We start from the raw sequence: 18,009 nt of genomic DNA on the forward strand, positions 1-18,009 counted from the left end.
TAAAGAAATATTAGAATCATACCATGACCCAGTCTGCCATAGTTTCCTCGGCCCCATGTGTACAATTCTCCATCAGCTGTTATTGCAGCACTATAGGTGCCTCCACATGCAATATGTACAACATGTTTTCCAGCCTGCTTCCCAGAGAGAGCAGAAATCATCTTTGGTTCTTCTAAAGGCCTGGAAGAAGGGAGTGGGACAGGAAAGCACAACTATGAGAATTAACAGAACACATATTATAAAAAGGCAATAGACTCCATATACACGGTAATAACTACAAACAAATCAAAACAGACGTCATATACTAAGGCAGTATATTATTAGAAAAACAAGCTATTGAAAGAAAATGTTGGCTTCCTAGCACTGGATAGTTTCTACCAATAGCCACATAGATACTTGTAAAATACACACTGGTTTGCATTCTTGCATTGAGCAAGAAGTTGCCCAATTGTCTAAATGGGCCCTTCCAAATCTATGTTGCTATATTTATCAAAGTTTCACTGCTATGTAAGAGAGATTTCCCATACTATTCAACTGTCTCATTGCAGAAATTTATAGCAAAATGGGTAGCTGCAAATGTTGCTGTCTTAGATATAATCAAAATTATTGAAGTTGAGTACCCCAAAATATGTTAATATTCTCTATAAATTAATATTCTTAATATAACACATGCTTCAATGTTTTATATATTATGCTGGGAACTTTGAAGAATCATCTCTTCTTATACTCACATATATAATCACACAAGGCTTACTGCCTTCCAAGATTTTGCCTCATCTGACCCTAATACAGATCAATGTCCATCAGAATTGCAAAGCAGAAATGCAATTGCTAATCTAGTATGCTAAAAATAAAAACAGAAACAGAAAACTCCCCACCAATCAGTGTTAACATTGTATTTACTATTGAAACAGGAACAAATTATATTAACCTGGAGTAGACAACTCTGAATATAAAACAATTACTTTAAAAAGAAAGATTGACCTCAAAAAAATACAAATCCAGACAAAATCATGGACACTGCTAGCTTTTCCTACTTGCCAGGTTTGTCAATTCCAGTTGAAACCAATGAAAACAAGTGTAGAAATGTAATTTCGGTCCACAAATAATATCCTCCCTCCTTCCCTCCCTCCCTCCCTCCCTTCCTTCCTTCCTTGCTGAGTGTGTGTGTGTGTGTGTGTGTGTGTGTGTATCATAAGCCACACTCTGAAAAGCAAGAGCAGCAATGGGCCCAAGCTTTACCAGGTTTCTATTAAAGGCACGCACAACTACGTCTAATGTCAACTACATATCATGCCAATTTGTAACAGATAATTTCAGCTTATTTTTTAACCTAATAATCCTTGTTTCCAGTAGTTATTTTACTGGTTCTAATATCAATAAATACAAATGGGAAGAAAACATTTTACATTCAAGCCTCTTACCCCAAGCTATCTAAAATACATACACAGTATCTCCATGGCCCAGTCGTCCACCATCGCCACAACCCCAAGAGAAAACTTCTCCAGTTGCAGCCAAAGCCAGATAGTGGTGTCCATCTGAATGTGCTGCAATTTTAACAATATTTCTAGAACCAAGACTCTGTACAAGTTGTGGTGCCTAGAAATAAACACACACAAATAGAAACTGTGTATTGCAGAACAGCAGAAAAAGTAAAGTAAGAACCCTTACAGAAAGAAATTATAGAATATTCTCAAAAATTTTCAATAACTAATTCAATAACAATGTTTTTCATCCAAACTAAGCATATTTAAGTAATTAGTCTACGATTGAAACTATATTCAACATGGAAAAATAATCACATATCCTGATTTATATGATACAAAGGCATTAAAACAAGGACTTTTTTCCGGTTTCATTTCTTCTTCAACGTATAGTAAACAAAACCACTGGGTGAGGTCATCTCTCATTTCAGGGTCTAATCTTTTCAACATTCTAAAGCAGAACTGAAGCACCTTTTTTTTAAAAAAAAAAAGGGGGGGGGAGGTTGCTTTAAATTAACTTGAGTTTGCTTGAATTATTGTAGAAGACCTAGTTCATTAACACATGAACTGAAACAGTAAAAAGATCTCTGTATAGATATCCATATATTACTGAAATTCTCATGTATGTTTGTTTGTAACCTGCAATTGGGTGAAATTAAAGCCAACCAACTGAGAGGGGTGGAAACAGTTACTGAACCCAAATAATTCAAATGGGCTAATTTATAAAATGCCAGGACCCATCACTCACAAGGGAACGAAATTTGGAAAGCTGTGGCTGCTTCAGCACCACTGTGCCTTCCAACTATACTTCCCAGAAACTATAGGTTGCATGGTACAAGGGAAGATGGGAGGGTTGTATCTCCACCTTATTTCTGCCTCCCTTTGCCCTCTGCACGCAACTGGCTGCTGGCAAGATCTGACAAATAAACTGTGATTGGCTGATTTGGACCTGAGGCTGAAATTTAAAATCTCTTAACCACTGTGGGGAGTGAGGGAAGGACAAGGGAGCAACATGGACACCTGCTGGCAAGATAGGGCTGGCTGGGGAGCACCAGAACTCAACACATGAGCTCTGTTCCTCCCTGAAGGGAGAGGACTCTTCAGGACATGATAGGATGGGGAGTGGAAGTGCAGTTTTCCTCATAGTTCACAGTTTTTTTCCCCAACCCCTCAGCAAAGTGACAGGCAGTTCCATGAGTCAATCAAGGAGGAGAAGCGATTTCTGACACTCCCTACCAGTTTCCCATAAGCAAAATCAATGGGGAAGTCAGTAAGAAACTGGAAGTTGCCCCCATTTCCACTGCTTTTCTACCCCACCCCCATGCTCATTCTGTTTCTCTCTTTAGAAAAGAAATAACTCTAAAAGTATGGTCCAATGTGTTACAGGTTGTCTAGTAAATTTTAAAGCTGAGAAAAATGAGCAATTTCTCACTTACAAGGTTCAAATTTGTACAGCAAGAATGTTGCATTTTGTTGTGAAAGGAAGATAGAAAGTAAATAAAAGCCACCTACCAATGTGTCATTATTGTAGGCTTGTGTATAAACACGCCCATTTTTGGACAAGATCAGAAAACGCTTCTCGGCACAAGCAATCTGTATAACTCCAAGACTGGCAAGTCCTTCACACTGAATTGGACCACTGACATTAGAGTAGTATTTCCATCCTATTAATCCCCATGCTATAAACTCCTGCAAAGAAGCCTAGAAGAAAATTCATCATTTGAGAAAATACCAACAATTAATCTTAAATTAGAATAATTAATATCTTGCATAAATGATTCCAATCTCAACCATGTTACTACTTAGGTTGAGATTTGCAACTAAACAGACTTCAGAAAGATAGTTAGATAAACATGAATAAATGACAGTATCTGGATTTTGTTAATTTGATTTAATCTTTATGAGAAAGATCTAAAAGACCAAACAGTTCTTCTATAATCTAGAAATTACAAAATTTACCAAAAGTCAAAGCACCCTAACCCACATCAAACAGGAATTCAGAGAATCCACAAAACAGCATGATTAACTGCTCTTGAAACTGAGATGTACATAAAAGGCAATTTATGGCATGGCACAGAGGCAGCAGGGCAAAGTTTAAAAATCCATTACAGATAAATTCTCTTACGTAAGCGTTAGCATATCTCCAGTTTCATTTATCCAATTTGCTGTACATTACCTTATGAGATGTCGGAGAGCTGCACTGTGGGGGCATGCAGGGAGTGGATAGGCGATCCAGGTGAGCCATAACCACAACCGCTGTTTGCCTTAAATCAATTGCTAGCTCATTGTCCAGTGGCAGTATTAGGTATCTTAGGAAGTTTTCATTTGGACTTAGTGGATACGCCAACATCTAAAATAAATACATTTAAATCCATTATCTTAAGCAATACCTGTTTAAATCTGCATACTAAAGAGCTAAACAGTTTTAACAAGATACATTAGCTAGGAAATTATAGATTCTGTGACAGATCCACTTGTAATTAACAAGATTTATACAATATTTTAACAGAAATATCCATTGACAACTTACTTATTTGGCAGATCATGGATTTAGTACACAGAACTGAACATCAGAACTAACAGTAGTTACACAATAATGCCAGTTTTTCTATTACAGCAATAATTATAGAATTATTTCAACTTTCATTTCTCTCTATTTTATTTCTATTGCATTCAGAATTTAAAAATAATTCAGGGAATTCACAGATATACATAAAATGCAATTTAAAATAGGTTCCACAGCTATCAATTCCAAGTATGATTATTAATATCAGCAAAATAATTATACTTCTCAGTCATGGTACTTGCCCATGGAACAGATCCCCGTTATGATCCAGATGTTAGTCTTCCAGAAAATTTGACTTTCTCCATAGAACCAGGTTGTTAATTTAATCTGGCATGTATGGGATTTTGACTATGTGATAATATATGTTTTTTTTTCAAAATGTATTATTGTATTTTTATATTTATAAGGTCTCTAGCGAGAAGCCAGTTCTATATTTTTATAAATAAATAAATATTGTTTCATGAATGTACAAAAGCATGCTTGTAGTCTAAATAGAAGCATTGAAGTACAAACCTGAATTTCTTCTTCTGTATTGTTCATCTCTTTGTTACAAATTATATTCTGAAATCTCTGCAACAAAGGAAGGAGTGGGGCACTGGTTCCCTGTGCTGAGCGTTCATTATCTGTTTCTCTTGTACCACTATCCCAGAGTTGAAGCAATAGTATCACAGCAGACAACATTTGGCTGAAAAACATTTGACACTAAATTGAAGGTATGGAGGAATAAACCTTGTCACTTCTATTTCTTTCGGGTTTTTTCAAGAACTTCCTTTCCTTCCCCATACAAATGTTCCCAGAAACTATAATGTTCAAATGATGCTGGATTCTGCAATGAAAGATCTCTTAAAGGGTTTACCTCAGTGTGCCTCTCTGAACAGCCAATTCCAGTAATATAGCAAGTGCTAAGTGCTGGTCTTGCAGTGGAATGCTTCCTGAGCCTTTCAAACCTGGAGCTCCATGGATGTCTCTAATTTAAAAGCAGAAATATAATTTAAAAGCAGAAATATATTTACTTACAAACACACTCACATATATACAGTATAGAACTTAATCCCTCACTATCCTATTATCCAATGTTTTCCCTAAATATCTAAACACCACTTAGTCATGCTATTAATTCTACTTTTTCAATTTCTTTATAAACAACCATAATACAACACTGCTATTATGTTGACCTTCATTAAATTTACAAAAGACATATATAGATATGCAATGACATAAATGTAAACAAAACAAAAAGAAATATAAGTCAGAGTTCATATTCCTTATGTTGCTATTTTTAAAGCAGTAAAATGATATCCAATTATTTAATTCCAGGTTGTTTAGAGCAGAAATCCCCAACCTTTTGAGCACCAGGGACCAGTTTCATGGAGAGAGATTTTTCTGCTAACCAGAGGGGGCATGGTTTCATGTACTGCCTGCAACCCGCAGATGGGGTTTTGCTTGTTTGCTTGGACCGGTTTCAGGCATGCCACGGCCTGGTGCCAGTCCATGGACTGGGTTTGGGACCCCTGGTTTAGAGCAGCAAATCTATTACTCTTTAAATCAGGGCTGCACAATAGCCTTTAAAAAGTGAACAAATTCACCATTCTGAAAAGTACATTGCCAAGCATGTCCAATGCCTCACAGCCAGCTCTAGCATTGCTACCACTTCATTAATCATCAAACAGCTGATTGAGGAACATGTTGCTTTGCAGCCCATAATTATTTTTAATTTAGCAATGTGACCTTTTCCCCTTTACAAATTGTGAGCCTGTTTTAAATGTACTAGATTATAATTCCTATATTTATCAAACGCCTTACTGGCTAGGAAGGATGATTTTATTAGACTCTTCAACCTATATGGAAAACAATAAGTTGCCTACTCCAATTTATTCCAACAAAAAGGAAGGAAGATAGAAGAAAAATGATGTCACACTCAAAATCATGTTTCAGTAACATGATTTGTATTAAAACATGGACCAAACAGTATTTTGAAAACTTACCCAGTTACAACAGACCTTAGAAATTTAGTTGCTCTCTCCACAACTTCCAACCATACAGAGGATACTGTTCCTTCATCAAACAGGGATGCTTCTGATAGGGCTCGCAGAGCATCTAGAGATTCTTGTAATAATTCACTGCAAAGATCTGCATCCTCACCTACAAATGCAATGTGTTTTAGCACATGATAAATATTTCATAGCATGTGAAAACAGGGACAGTTGAAGTGTTTGGGTTTTTTTCACCAAAACTATCTGCAAATTTAGGGCAGTTATTCAATACCCAGCCGATAACAGTGGTGGCGAACCTATGGCATGCGTGCCAGAGACGGCACTCAGAGCCCTCTCTGTGGGCACCTGTGCCATGCCCCGGAGATGGCAACTGTCCTCTTCAACCAGCCGCCTGCTAAATCGCCGAGGTCCCACGTGGCCGGATGCATCCCAGCACCCATGCACTTGCTGGCCCCTGGCCCCTGCCTCGCCCTGCGACAATGGCACCCCCGCCCTGCCTCGCCTTTCCTCACCCTGCAGGACCAGCCTCCTGTCCACTGCCCCACCCACCAGAGACCCCCTGGATCTCCCCCAACCCTGCCCGGCCCCCACAGGTGTCCCTCCCCAGGAGCAACATCGAGTTGGCTACACACACACGTCTGCCATGACTACTGTAGCCATGCCCACCCGGCAGGCCACACCCAGCAGGCACCCAGCGACACATAAGTGGGTTTTGGGTTGAAATTTGGTCTCTAAAAGGTTCACCATCACTGGCCTATAACTTATACCTGATCTCCAAGCCCGCCGTAGGAATGCGAAGGCAAATGAAAGAGCCGCTCTGGATCCTACTCGAGCAAGACCTTCAACACCTTTGCTTACAGATCTAGGACTACAAGAGAGAAATTGAGGAATGATCTCTTGCTTAAATCCTATGCAAACTTTCCCCCCAAAAAATCTTAAAACTAGGATTCAAACCCAATTGCCTCAGAAAGTATAAACAATAAATATGTGTTTCTGGTACACAGTCAGAAACAGTGGACTATCGTTCTCACCTAAGCTTTATAAGAATTCATCTTCCATGCAAAACAAAATTGCTATAGGTAGTCGACTTACAACAGTTCATTTAGTGACCATTCAAATTTCAACAGCACTGAAAAAAGTGACTTATGACCATTTTTCACACTTATGACCACTGCAGCATTCCCCTGGTCATATCATCAAAATTCAGACACTTGGCAACTGACTCATATTGATGATGGCTGCAGCATCCCGAGATCATATGATACCTTTTTATGACCTTCTGACAAGCAAAGTCAATGGGGAAGCCAGATTCACTTAACAACAAGGTTACTAACAACTGCAATGATTCACTTAACAACTGTGGCAAAAAAGGTCATCAAATGGGGCAAAATTCACCTAACAAATGTCTCGCTCAACAACAGAAATTTTGGGCTCAATTGTGCTCGTAAGTCGAGCACCACCTGTAATTCCTTATGCACAGAACCAAAATCCTAATGATATTATTATAAGACAGAACTGGAATATGTGGAGGAAAATAGACTGGATTTCTTTCATCAAGCTTTTACCTTTTCTTATCCACCATGGGCAATGGGATATTGCTGCTTTTCCGCTTAATCTTGACATTCTCAAGAAGAACACTCCTATTTAATGCGATAAAATAGCGTTCTAATATAGCAAGCCTCTGTTTTAGCCTGAGAGCAGAGAGAGTTGTGGTGGCGGTCTTCCTGGCTAGAACCTGCTGCTCCTTTACTAATATATAAAGGCATTCTTTCAGTTCGTTCACATCTATAACAAACATAACAGCAATGCACTTAGCAAAATGTATAAAACTATTCAAAATTAAATATAGCTTTGAATTATAGAATGTTCATAGTTAAAATATAAGAAAAATATAATGGGGATGAGTGTTAAATGAGTATTTTGGGAAGGTTTCTGATTAGAATTATTATTGAATGTATTTAATTTCTGTTTTAGAAAGAAGACATTCTCCTGTTTTTGTACTAATCATTAATTCATTTCAGATTCTGAAAGTTATTATGTAATGTTAGTAGTCAACTATAAAAAAGAACCTTAGTTGTCTTAAATACATTTTAACAATTCAACAAACAATTAACCAAATTTTGCTAAACTTTTTGCAGATCAAATAACAACTGCTCAGGTTTTCTACCTTACCTACCTCATCCCAGTTTAAATCCTACATCAGTCTACATCACAGGTCGGCAACCTGCAGCTCCAGAGCCGCATGCGGCTCTTTGAGCCTTCCCCGGTGGCTCCCAGCAGAGAGAGACAGAGACAGAGAGAGGCAATAGAGAGAGGCTTCCCTGCTTCCTTCTCTCTCTCTCTCTCTCTCTCTCTCTCTCTCTCTCTCTCTCTGTGTGTGTGTGTGTGTGTGTGTGTGTGTGTGTGTGTGTGTGTGTAAAAGATTGCACTCACAGTGTTCTCTGAGGAGCTGAAAAGCTTTCTGGACGGAGCTCCTCCCTTTGCTGCGTCTCTGCAGGAAGCAGGAAGGGCAGGAGAGAGCTAGCTAGCCCAGCTAGGCTGACTCAGGAATTCTGGGAGTTGAAGTCCATGAGTCATAAAAGAGACGAGGTTGCTTACCCTGAGCTTGTTGGACAACAGCTTGAAGCTTGCCAGGTGAGCAGCAGATAGGAGAGAGAGAGAAAGAGAGAGAGAGAGGGAGGGAGAGAGAGAGAGAGAGAAAGAGAGAGAGAGAAAGAAAGAGAGTGGGGGAAGAGGAGTGGCAGGCAGACCAAGGGCAGATAGAGAGGGAGGGAGAGAGAGAGACAGAGAGAGAGAGAGACCCTTTTGACATCTAAAATGAAGATAACACTGCATATATCCTTTTTTTACCTGTATGTGTATGTGTATGTATGTGTATATATGTGTGTGTGTGTGTGTGTGTGTGTATACATACATACACACACACACACACACACATATATACACACACACAAACACACACACACACCTATAATAAAGGTAAAAAAGGATATATGCAGTGTTATCTTCATTTTAGATATCAAAAGGATTTTGCGGCTCCCGGTGTTTTGTTTTTGGTGGGAAACGGGTCCAAGTGGCTCTTTGAGTGTTTTGGGTTGCCTAACCCTGGTCTACATCTACATCAGATGATGTAAGTTGTAGCTCATGAAAGCTTATGTCTTTTAATAACATTTGTCAGTCTATAGAAATAAAAGAGGAGAATAAATATGGAAAGGTCAAAAGTGAAAATATGTGTACACATGAAGAAAAATGTAAATAAGAAATAATGGGGCTATAAGGACAAATATTTAAAGAAGAATAAGGGGGAAATGTAAATATTAGATTACCGTTACGTAATTGCTGTAAAAAAAAGGAGGTATATATTGTGTGTGTATGTGTGTTAAAAAAATAATAATAACATTTGTCAGTCTGAAAAGGTACAAACTTCTCCAGTTTTTTGGACTACCACAAACTAGTATAGCTCTCCTCCTACAAAGAGAAGCTTCAGATTCACTAGGATTCAATTGTATCTGCATTGCATCTGTTGTAATCCTATCAGATTTGATACAAGACACCTATTAATGACTTCACTTAATGAAGAGACAAGATATATAAATAGCAACATGTAATCTTCAATTTACAACAGTAATTGGACTGTAATTTCTATCACTAAGTAATGCTGTTGTAAAGTGCAAGTACATGGTTTAGCTAGGGCAATCCCTACAGTCCGAATTGCCATGTTAATCGAATCATACAGTCATTAAGTGAAGCAACTTCTTGCCAGCTTCCCATAACCAAATCAGTGGAGAGATTGGCAGGAAGTTGCAAGTTCCTGGCAACTTGGAAGCAGACTGGCAGGCAGGTAAGTGACTGCTGTCAGATGGGAGAGAGTGCAAACAGGTGCAGAGAGGCTTAGGGAGGGTGATGAGAGTGTGTGAAGGAGTTGCAGTAAGATTCAGAGAGGGTGAACAAAAGTGCACAAACTATGAGGGAGGGGAAGGCTGCACAAGTGTGCACAAATGACACAACACAAGAGCAAGGAGGCTGGGAGAGTGTGCACGAGTAAGGGAGACTTACCCAAGCAACTTATGACTTTTCCTGCTGGCTTCCCCATTGACTTTCTAGGAAAGCTGGCAGGGAAAATCGCAAATCGCAATCATATCATTATGGAGCACTCCAATCGATCATTAACTGCAAAATGGTTGCCAAGCACATGACCATAAGAGTGTGGGTTGGTCAGATTTCTGAGGACCGGTCTTAACCACCATTCATTCAATCCCTTTGTAACTTTACACAGTTGCTGAACAAATGGTTGTAAGTTGAGGTCTACATATACTAAACTGGAGGTATGTAAGATTTTTGTTGAATTTGATTTAGTAAACATGAACACTGATGTAAGGCTACTAAAGGGGATGTTTCAAAACAGCCAGTAAAATTTAACCACATAACAGAACCTACCATGCTGGCTTATGGCAGTAACCCTGGCAGGCTTTTGAGTAGTAAATAAACGTAATATAGTGAAGCACATGGCCATTTGCAAGCCAGTTTTCTATATAGTATTGCCTCTCAGGTATCTGCAGGAAATCTATATTGCTTAAATTTACTAAGAACAGATTATTTTTTATTTGTATTGATTCTCCATATGTTGTGTAGGTAATATTTTATAAATTTACAGAGGTCACTATGAAGAGAAAATGTTGCAAAATACTATTTGAGATTCTCAGACTGCAAGTTAGTTCTTTTCAACAATTCCAGGGATATGCATATGCATGCTTATACACAGATATCACACCTTCCCTTCCTGAATTCTCTTCCACTAAACACATGGATATTTATCTTCAATCCAAGTCCATTTTTACACGACAACCCTGGGAGGTACCCTGGGCCAAAAGACACACAGCCAATTTTTATAGTGTTTTAACCAAGAGTAATAACAGAATATAAATAGGTAAAGATATGGGACCACACTAATTTAAATCTCTTTCATTTAATTAATCTATTCGAGGTAGCCTATCGTTTAAAGAAAACATAACAGTCTTTTTAAGCTATAATACAGGTAGTCTTTGAATTATGACCACTAATTCACCATCTATTTAAAGTTATGATGGTGATGAACAAGGGTGATTTACAACAGTCTGTAAAGTTATATCTTTCACAATCATGGGATTGCAAACCAGGCACTTGGTGCCTACTTTGATTATGATGTCATAGTAAGATGCAATCATATGATTGTGATTTCCGACATTCCCTATTGGCTTTCCACAAATAAAATCAATGGGGAAGCTAGCGGGAAGTCAGAAATCATTCCTGCCACTTTTTTGCCAGCCTGCATTTTGGAAAACCTACCCACAGCACCCCAACCACCTAGTCCGGTGACGTCCGCATATCCACCTGCACGTCAAACTGTCTATCTGCAGCAGCACTCCACAGCAGCCATGCATCCACTGGCCTGCTCACCTGGGATTCCCACCTTTTCCCACTTAATAAACTGCACGGTCTGGGTGTTATGACAGGACTGCTATGATTCTTGTCGCTAAGCAATGCTGTCACAATGCAGCATGCTTTATGACTGCATTGCTTAGTGGTGGAAGCTCCATCTGAATTGCCATTGTAACCTGAAGATACCTTTGTTAACAATTTTTTTATACAAGAGGCTGTCAAGCTATCATCTTAGCATTTGATACTTTGATGGCTACAAGATATAGCTCACAATGATTCTGTGGAACTAGTTTGGTCATTTGAGTGAATTCCTAGTTTAATATGTAACAGCAGCAGAAACAAAAGAGTCACTTTTCTGCTTGTACAGATTCATCATGAAAATAAAATAGTCAGTTCCCAAATGAGTAACCAATTTTGTTAGCAAGGTTTTTCTATACAATGGCCACAGAAAATTATTGAAAGCCAGTAGATACCACAAAATAAAGAAAGAAGAAATACTGCTTTAAAATCAGAAACCACTTTTCCTGTCATAGCAAAGATTCTGTATTCATTCTGCTAATGTTCTGCCAGAATTCATTTCCTGGGAAGTATTTAACAATTTATATGATTGTAGTATTTACTATATTATTTAAAACAAAATGCATATTAAATTAACTACTTTAATTAACAGAACATCTTCAATAAAAGGAGAGGAGGAGTTATCTTATTTAAGTTCCATTTTTTAAAGATATTACCTGGCTGTTTTCCCCAAATCCAACTTTCAACAATTGATTTAGCTCTATAAGTAGGTAGTAGTGTATCATCCTCATCTTTCCTCTCTTTCTCATTCTGATCTTCTTTCTTTGATCCAGTCTGGCCTTCAGTGCTTTCCTCTATAGGATTTTAGAAAGCACAAATACAAAAATCTTTTTTTAAAGCAATTACTTTCACATCTAAGACTGTGTCAGTCAAAGCATTCAAAAGCTTATTCTGTGTACTCATATTCACTCTACTATCCACCTTGCATGGGGAAGTCAGGAAAGGAAGAAGAAGAAACGTTAACTGCTGCAGGTGCTACTATCTCCTCTTTCACTTAATCATTCCATTACTATTCTACTTAAAAATCTGTATTGCACTATTAACCAGGTTCTGAAAATTATTGTTTATTTCACACACAAACTAGAACTTCTATCATTAAAACTTTATTAAACCTATCTTTTCCCCGTTTATTTAATTTTTATATTTTACAGTATTTATTTCTTTGCACATTTTAGTCAAGAGTTGCTTAGAGTTGTTTTCTCATCTCTAAATTGAGCAGCAAGATATTGTATTAACATATCATAACTGAAATAGTTAACATTTTGGGGTTATATTACAATGCCAAAGTCTACATATAATTATGGAAAGTCAAATTTCTTAAATTATTTTTGTGGTTGCCCAATCTGAAATTTTAGAGAGAACAGTTCAGAAAAACTGTGACAAGTACTGTTTTGTAAAACTAGACTGTGACTATTTTTTATAAGCAACGTGAGTAGAGAATAGTAAGGGCTCTCTGATTCAGAATTGTTTAAAATAGCTTCAACGTAAGTTCTCTTCATTACCCTTTATTATATGACTGAAATGAAGAAAATTTCTCATTCAATTATGTACAAAAAGCTTTGTGCTCTATTCAAATCTAGCACTGAATACAAAATGCTGAATTCATAATTCATTTACTCAAATGCTGAGTCAGATTGATTCAACCAGGACTCTAGTTTTTTAAAAAAAAAAATAGTGTTGTATATTAACTATTGCCCAAATACTATTCTTTAATATTCTTTCATACCCCATATTTTTAATCAGACTTCACATTATTATATTCTGATAAATCCCTTATGCTTATTTCAAAAGCAATGATATAAACTGGGAAATAGCTTCATTAATAAACAAAAACATTATCCATATCATACATGCAGATGTGTGAGCAACCTCTTGGGACTGGTGCTAATACCTACATTTTACATTTGGGGGAATCCAACAGCCCTAGTGAGCAGAATCACCATGCAGAGCAGGCAGGTCTGTCACATATGTGCAAGTTCAGAACTTTTTTTTTTTTTTTAAATCTTGGCTTTGAGAAGGGAAGATTTGTTAAAGGACTATGTTTATTTTAGGGCTTACTTAAAATATTGTGTATCTCTCACTTTACAATGAAGATAAACTGAAGCTATTTTTTATTATTAGTCTGGTAAGAGGAATATTCAAGGGCCACAAAAAGAGATTCAAAGGCCATATGTGACCCTTAAGCTTTGACTTGCCCATATTTAATATAACAAAATTTACCTTTTCGTGGCGATGCTTCACCACTTTGGGTAATTTCTATTCCAGTGTATACGATTTCTCCATCTTTGACCATTTCATTCCATAGACCACAGAGTCCATCTCTGGTAAATGCAAGCTTTAAGAAAAAAAGGATTCTGATTGTCTGCTTTTTACAGTTATTACAAATAGAACTTGCTTAATACTCAATTCTTAAAATAAATCTTAAAATGTAACTATTACAGAAATAATCTCAGACTTGTACTAAATAATTCATTTGATTCAAGTGCATACTATGTGTTTTGCAAAGAATACCCCTAAGCATAAGCTTAAGAACAGCTCATATATAAAAACTTTCAAAAATATTTTAATATATTATATGCCAAAGCAAAAAAATATCAAAATCCTTGGTGTACTAAAGATTAGAATTTTTTACTTACAGCCTTAGACAACTTGAGGTCACACCAGTGATGTAATGTACAAAATCAGAAGTACCTCTCTTAATTGTTTAATAATATTTTTTAACAATCTATTACAGGTAGTTTTAGAGTTCAACCACAACTGAGCCCCAAATTTCTCTTGTTAAGCAACACAGTTAAGTAAATTTTGCCCTATTTTACAAACTTTCTTGCCACAATTGTTAAGTGAGACACAGCAGTTGTTAAGTTAGTAATATGGTTGTTAAGTAATCTGATTTCCCCACTGATTTTGCTTGTCAGGTCGCAAAATACTATAAGGTGGTTCCATTGTGTTGTAAGGGTGACACAGAGTTTTTAAATCAGCTGAACACATTTTGGGGAAGATTCAAAGCATCAAATAGTACCCCTGCAAGGAAATCTGTGCCTCCTCCTGATGAGCAAATGCTTAGTTTTGACATTACCTCTGCCTGGAGGACACTGCAGAAAGTTATTATTTGGAAAGGCGGTAGACCCAGGCCCTGCACAAGTTCTTAGGGAATGCCCAGAAGAGTTGACTTTTGTTCTTACAGATATTTTCAATCTTTCATTGCAGCAGGCAGTAGTCCCTTCATGTTTTAAGACTGCAATTATTTTGCCAGTGCCTAAAAAGTACATTATCATCTGGTTGAACTTATGTCCATCATTATGAAATATTTTGAAAGGCTGATAAAAGATTTTATTATATACAGCCTCCCTCCAGCACAGTGGTTCTCAACATTTTTATACCGGTGACCCCGGTCGTAAGCATGCGCTGTGCATGCGTGGTGCGCCGCGCATGTGTGGTGCTGCCCCCTGCGCTGGCTGAGGCATAGCCGGCAAGGGGCGGCGGCAGGCAGGCCCGGACGCTCCCGGGCGGCCGCGGCAGGCAGGGCGACCACCAGCTGGCCCAGCGCAAGGCAGGTAAGGCACCCGCTGGGCCCCACGCGTGCCAGCAACCCTCCCTGCGCCCGCTGCTGTCCCGCTAGGCTTACCTTGGCCGCCAGCCATTCGGGGCGCTGGCAGGCAGGCCCAGGTGCTCCCGGGCGGCCGTGGCAGCGGCAGCGCAGGGCGACCACCGGCTGGGCCACCAGCTGGCCCAGCCCAAGGCAAGTAAGGTACCTGCTGGGCCCGTGTACCAGCAACCCTCCCTGCACCCACCGGCCTCCCACCTCCCACCCCCGGCCCTCTTTTACTTACTTTTTAGTTGCTCAGCAGGGAGGGAAGCTCTACAGACTATTCCCCTTGCAGCACCGCTTGCAGACTGGGGCTTTTGGCGGGCTCAGCAGGGCAGAGACAGCCCTGGACAATTCCTATTGGCTTTTGAAAGCCAATAGAATTAGACTCTGTTCAAGAGAGTCTATTCTATTGGCTTTCGAAAGCCAATAGAATTAGACTCTGTTCAAGAGAGTCTATTCTATTGGCTTTCGAAAGCCAATAGAATAAGAGGGAGTAGCAGAGCTAAGGAAAAGGGGAAAAAATGGCAGAAAAAATGGCGGATCGCATTGTTTGGCGACCCCCGTGAAATCGTCATTCGACCCTAAATGGGGTCGCGACCCACAGTTTGAGAACCACTGCTCCAGCATTTGACTCACTTCAGTTTGTTTACCAGGCAAATCACTCCACAGAGGATGCTATTTCTCGGTTTTCCATCTGAGCTTGGCGCACTTAGAGGAAAGAACTACTCATGCGCCAATGCTGCTTGTTGACTTTAGTTTGGCATTTAATATGATCATTCCTCAGCATTTAGTAGATAAACTGGGTTTTATAGGCTTTAATACTCCTTTGTGCAACTGGGTTCTTGATTTTCTCTCTGATAGGCCCCATTAAAAGTGTGGTAAGTGGGTGTACAGATAATCCTCAACCTACAACCATAATTGAGCCCAAAATTTATGTTGTTAAGTGAGAAATTTGTTAAATGAATTTGGTCCCATTTTACAACTTTTCTTGCCACATTTGTTAAATGAATCACTGCGGTTATTAAATTAGTCACACGGTTGTTAAGTGAATCTGGTTTTCCCATTGACTTTGCTTGCAAAAGGATGACCCTGAAATATTGCAATCATCATAAATATCAATCAATTGCCCAGCATCCAAATGTAAATCACGTGATCCTGGGGATGTCGTAAGTGTCAAAAATGGAGACCACTATATATACTTTGGCCAAAGGATTTCAATGGAAGGTGATACAATAAAGAAAACTGAACGGCTTGTTAAATGTGGCTAGTAGGCATTCGGCAAGCTAAGCGTAATTTTCAAGAGCAACTTCTCCCTATGCCTGAAAAGAAAAGTTTTTGATCATTGTGTGCTACCGGCTCTAACATATGACGGTGAAACATAGACACTAATCTCGCCATCGATACAAAAGCTACGAGTGGTGCAAAGAGCCATTGAAAGATATATACTTGACATTACAAGACAAAATAGAAAGACCTGCACATGGATTAGAGAACAAAGGAAAATATACATCAAGAATTGCAATGGAAATGGGCTGGTCACATAGCAAGAAAAACTGATGGCAGGTGGACTAAGGCAGTCATAGAATGGATTCCACTTGATAAAAAGCATCTACAAAAAAGACCTAAAACAAGATGGATCAATGACATCAGCAAGTATCAGGGGCCCAACTGGCAAAAGAAGGCTTAAAACTGTATGGATTGGAAACATGCATAAGAGGCCTTCACCCTCCAGTGGATAGACAATGGCTAAAACGATGATTGATGATGATGATGATGATGATACGTATATATGAGTTTATGTATGTATGTATGTATGTATGTATGTATGTATGTATGTATACACGCACATACACAGTGTGTGTGTGTGTATTTCTTTTGAGAACAGGCATTGGAATTTCATTTTAATGTGTGCCATTGTGTACATAGGAAAGTGACAATGAAGGTTAACTTATCTAAAAAGTGATTGCATAACCCCAGGACACTGCAACTGCCATAAATACATACCAACTGCCAAGCATCCGAATTTTAATCCATGTGACCACGAGGATGCTACAATGGTTGTAAATGTGAAAAATAATCGTAAGTCATTTTTTTTCAGTACCACTGTAATTTTGAACTGTCACTAAACAAATGATTGTAAATCAACAACTACCAGTATTCTACTTTCAAAATGACTTTTTAAAAATCATAGCCATTCACTGGCAAATAGCATATTAAAATCAAATATTCCAAAGTGAATGTTTTCTAGTTATTTAAATGTAAAGATTGCTTTTAATGGCACAATCTTCCCAATTTGGCCAACAAAGATACAATGCAAGAGCTATAGAGAAACTATAAAGAACTGACAAAGTCAACTAATAACCATCAGCAAAACCGTTTAGGATACCAATATTCAATCAGAATAGAGGTGGAAGGGACCTTGGAGGTCTTCTAGTCCAATCCCCTTGTTCAAGCAGGAAACCCTATACTATTTCAGAAAAGTGACTATCCAGTCTCTTCTTAAAAACCTCCAGTTCAGTATTTTATAAGCTGGCAGGTATGCTAAAGAGCCACACTAGCAGTATTATATGTGTGAACTTCAATGTATCTATAACTACTTGGTTAAAACTCATGGAAAATATTCAAGGCCATCCTCATGTGAAACACTGCATGAGTGACATAAGTGATTGCAACTAACGCTGCTGGATACAGGAAAAGGCAACAGTTGACACATGAGATGTAGGTATGCCAAGAACGTCATGGATATAGACTCCATCTCAACAATCCTAATTCCTGAAGGATCTCCCAAAGTGTGACAAATACCAACTGAGTAAGGCATTTCGCAATCAGAGGCCTTTCTGGAAGGCCATTGCAGCTGAGAACCGAGCTGTGGAATGAGCT

The 18,009-nt window shown here is 38.5% G+C and overlaps 1 protein-coding gene across 5 annotated transcripts in view; it reads right to left on the reverse strand.

Moving 5' to 3' along the window:
- HERC2 (HECT and RLD domain containing E3 ubiquitin protein ligase 2) overlaps nucleotides 1–18,009 on the reverse strand; it is a 181,044-nt gene that overhangs the window by 132,691 nt on the left and 30,344 nt on the right. For 4 of the 5 annotated variants that reach the window (XM_039319653.1, XM_039319651.1, XM_039319649.1 and 1 more), the window contains exons 3-13: nucleotides 13,761–13,875; nucleotides 12,197–12,334; nucleotides 7,610–7,829; nucleotides 6,812–6,912; nucleotides 6,036–6,192; nucleotides 4,907–5,017; nucleotides 4,564–4,735; nucleotides 3,661–3,834; nucleotides 2,997–3,185; nucleotides 1,448–1,599; nucleotides 23–180 (exon numbers count right to left, since the gene is read on the reverse strand). In XM_039319653.1, coding sequence (XP_039175587.1) covers nucleotides 23–180; nucleotides 1,448–1,599; nucleotides 2,997–3,185; nucleotides 3,661–3,834; nucleotides 4,564–4,735; nucleotides 4,907–5,017; nucleotides 6,036–6,192; nucleotides 6,812–6,912; nucleotides 7,610–7,829; nucleotides 12,197–12,334; nucleotides 13,761–13,875 — 1,687 coding nt within the window. The remainder of the gene's footprint in view (nucleotides 1–22; nucleotides 181–1,447; nucleotides 1,600–2,996; nucleotides 3,186–3,660; nucleotides 3,835–4,563; nucleotides 4,736–4,906; nucleotides 5,018–6,035; nucleotides 6,193–6,811; nucleotides 6,913–7,609; nucleotides 7,830–12,196; nucleotides 12,335–13,760; nucleotides 13,876–18,009) is intronic. The other variant, XM_039319654.1, reaches the window with a different exon arrangement.

The sequence above is a fragment of the Crotalus tigris genome, unplaced genomic scaffold, assembly GCF_016545835.1.
Source record: "Crotalus tigris isolate CLP2741 ecotype Arizona unplaced genomic scaffold, ASM1654583v1 scf7180000023606.2106662, whole genome shotgun sequence".
In the NCBI taxonomy this organism is placed as follows: domain Eukaryota; kingdom Metazoa; phylum Chordata; class Lepidosauria; order Squamata; family Viperidae; genus Crotalus; species Crotalus tigris.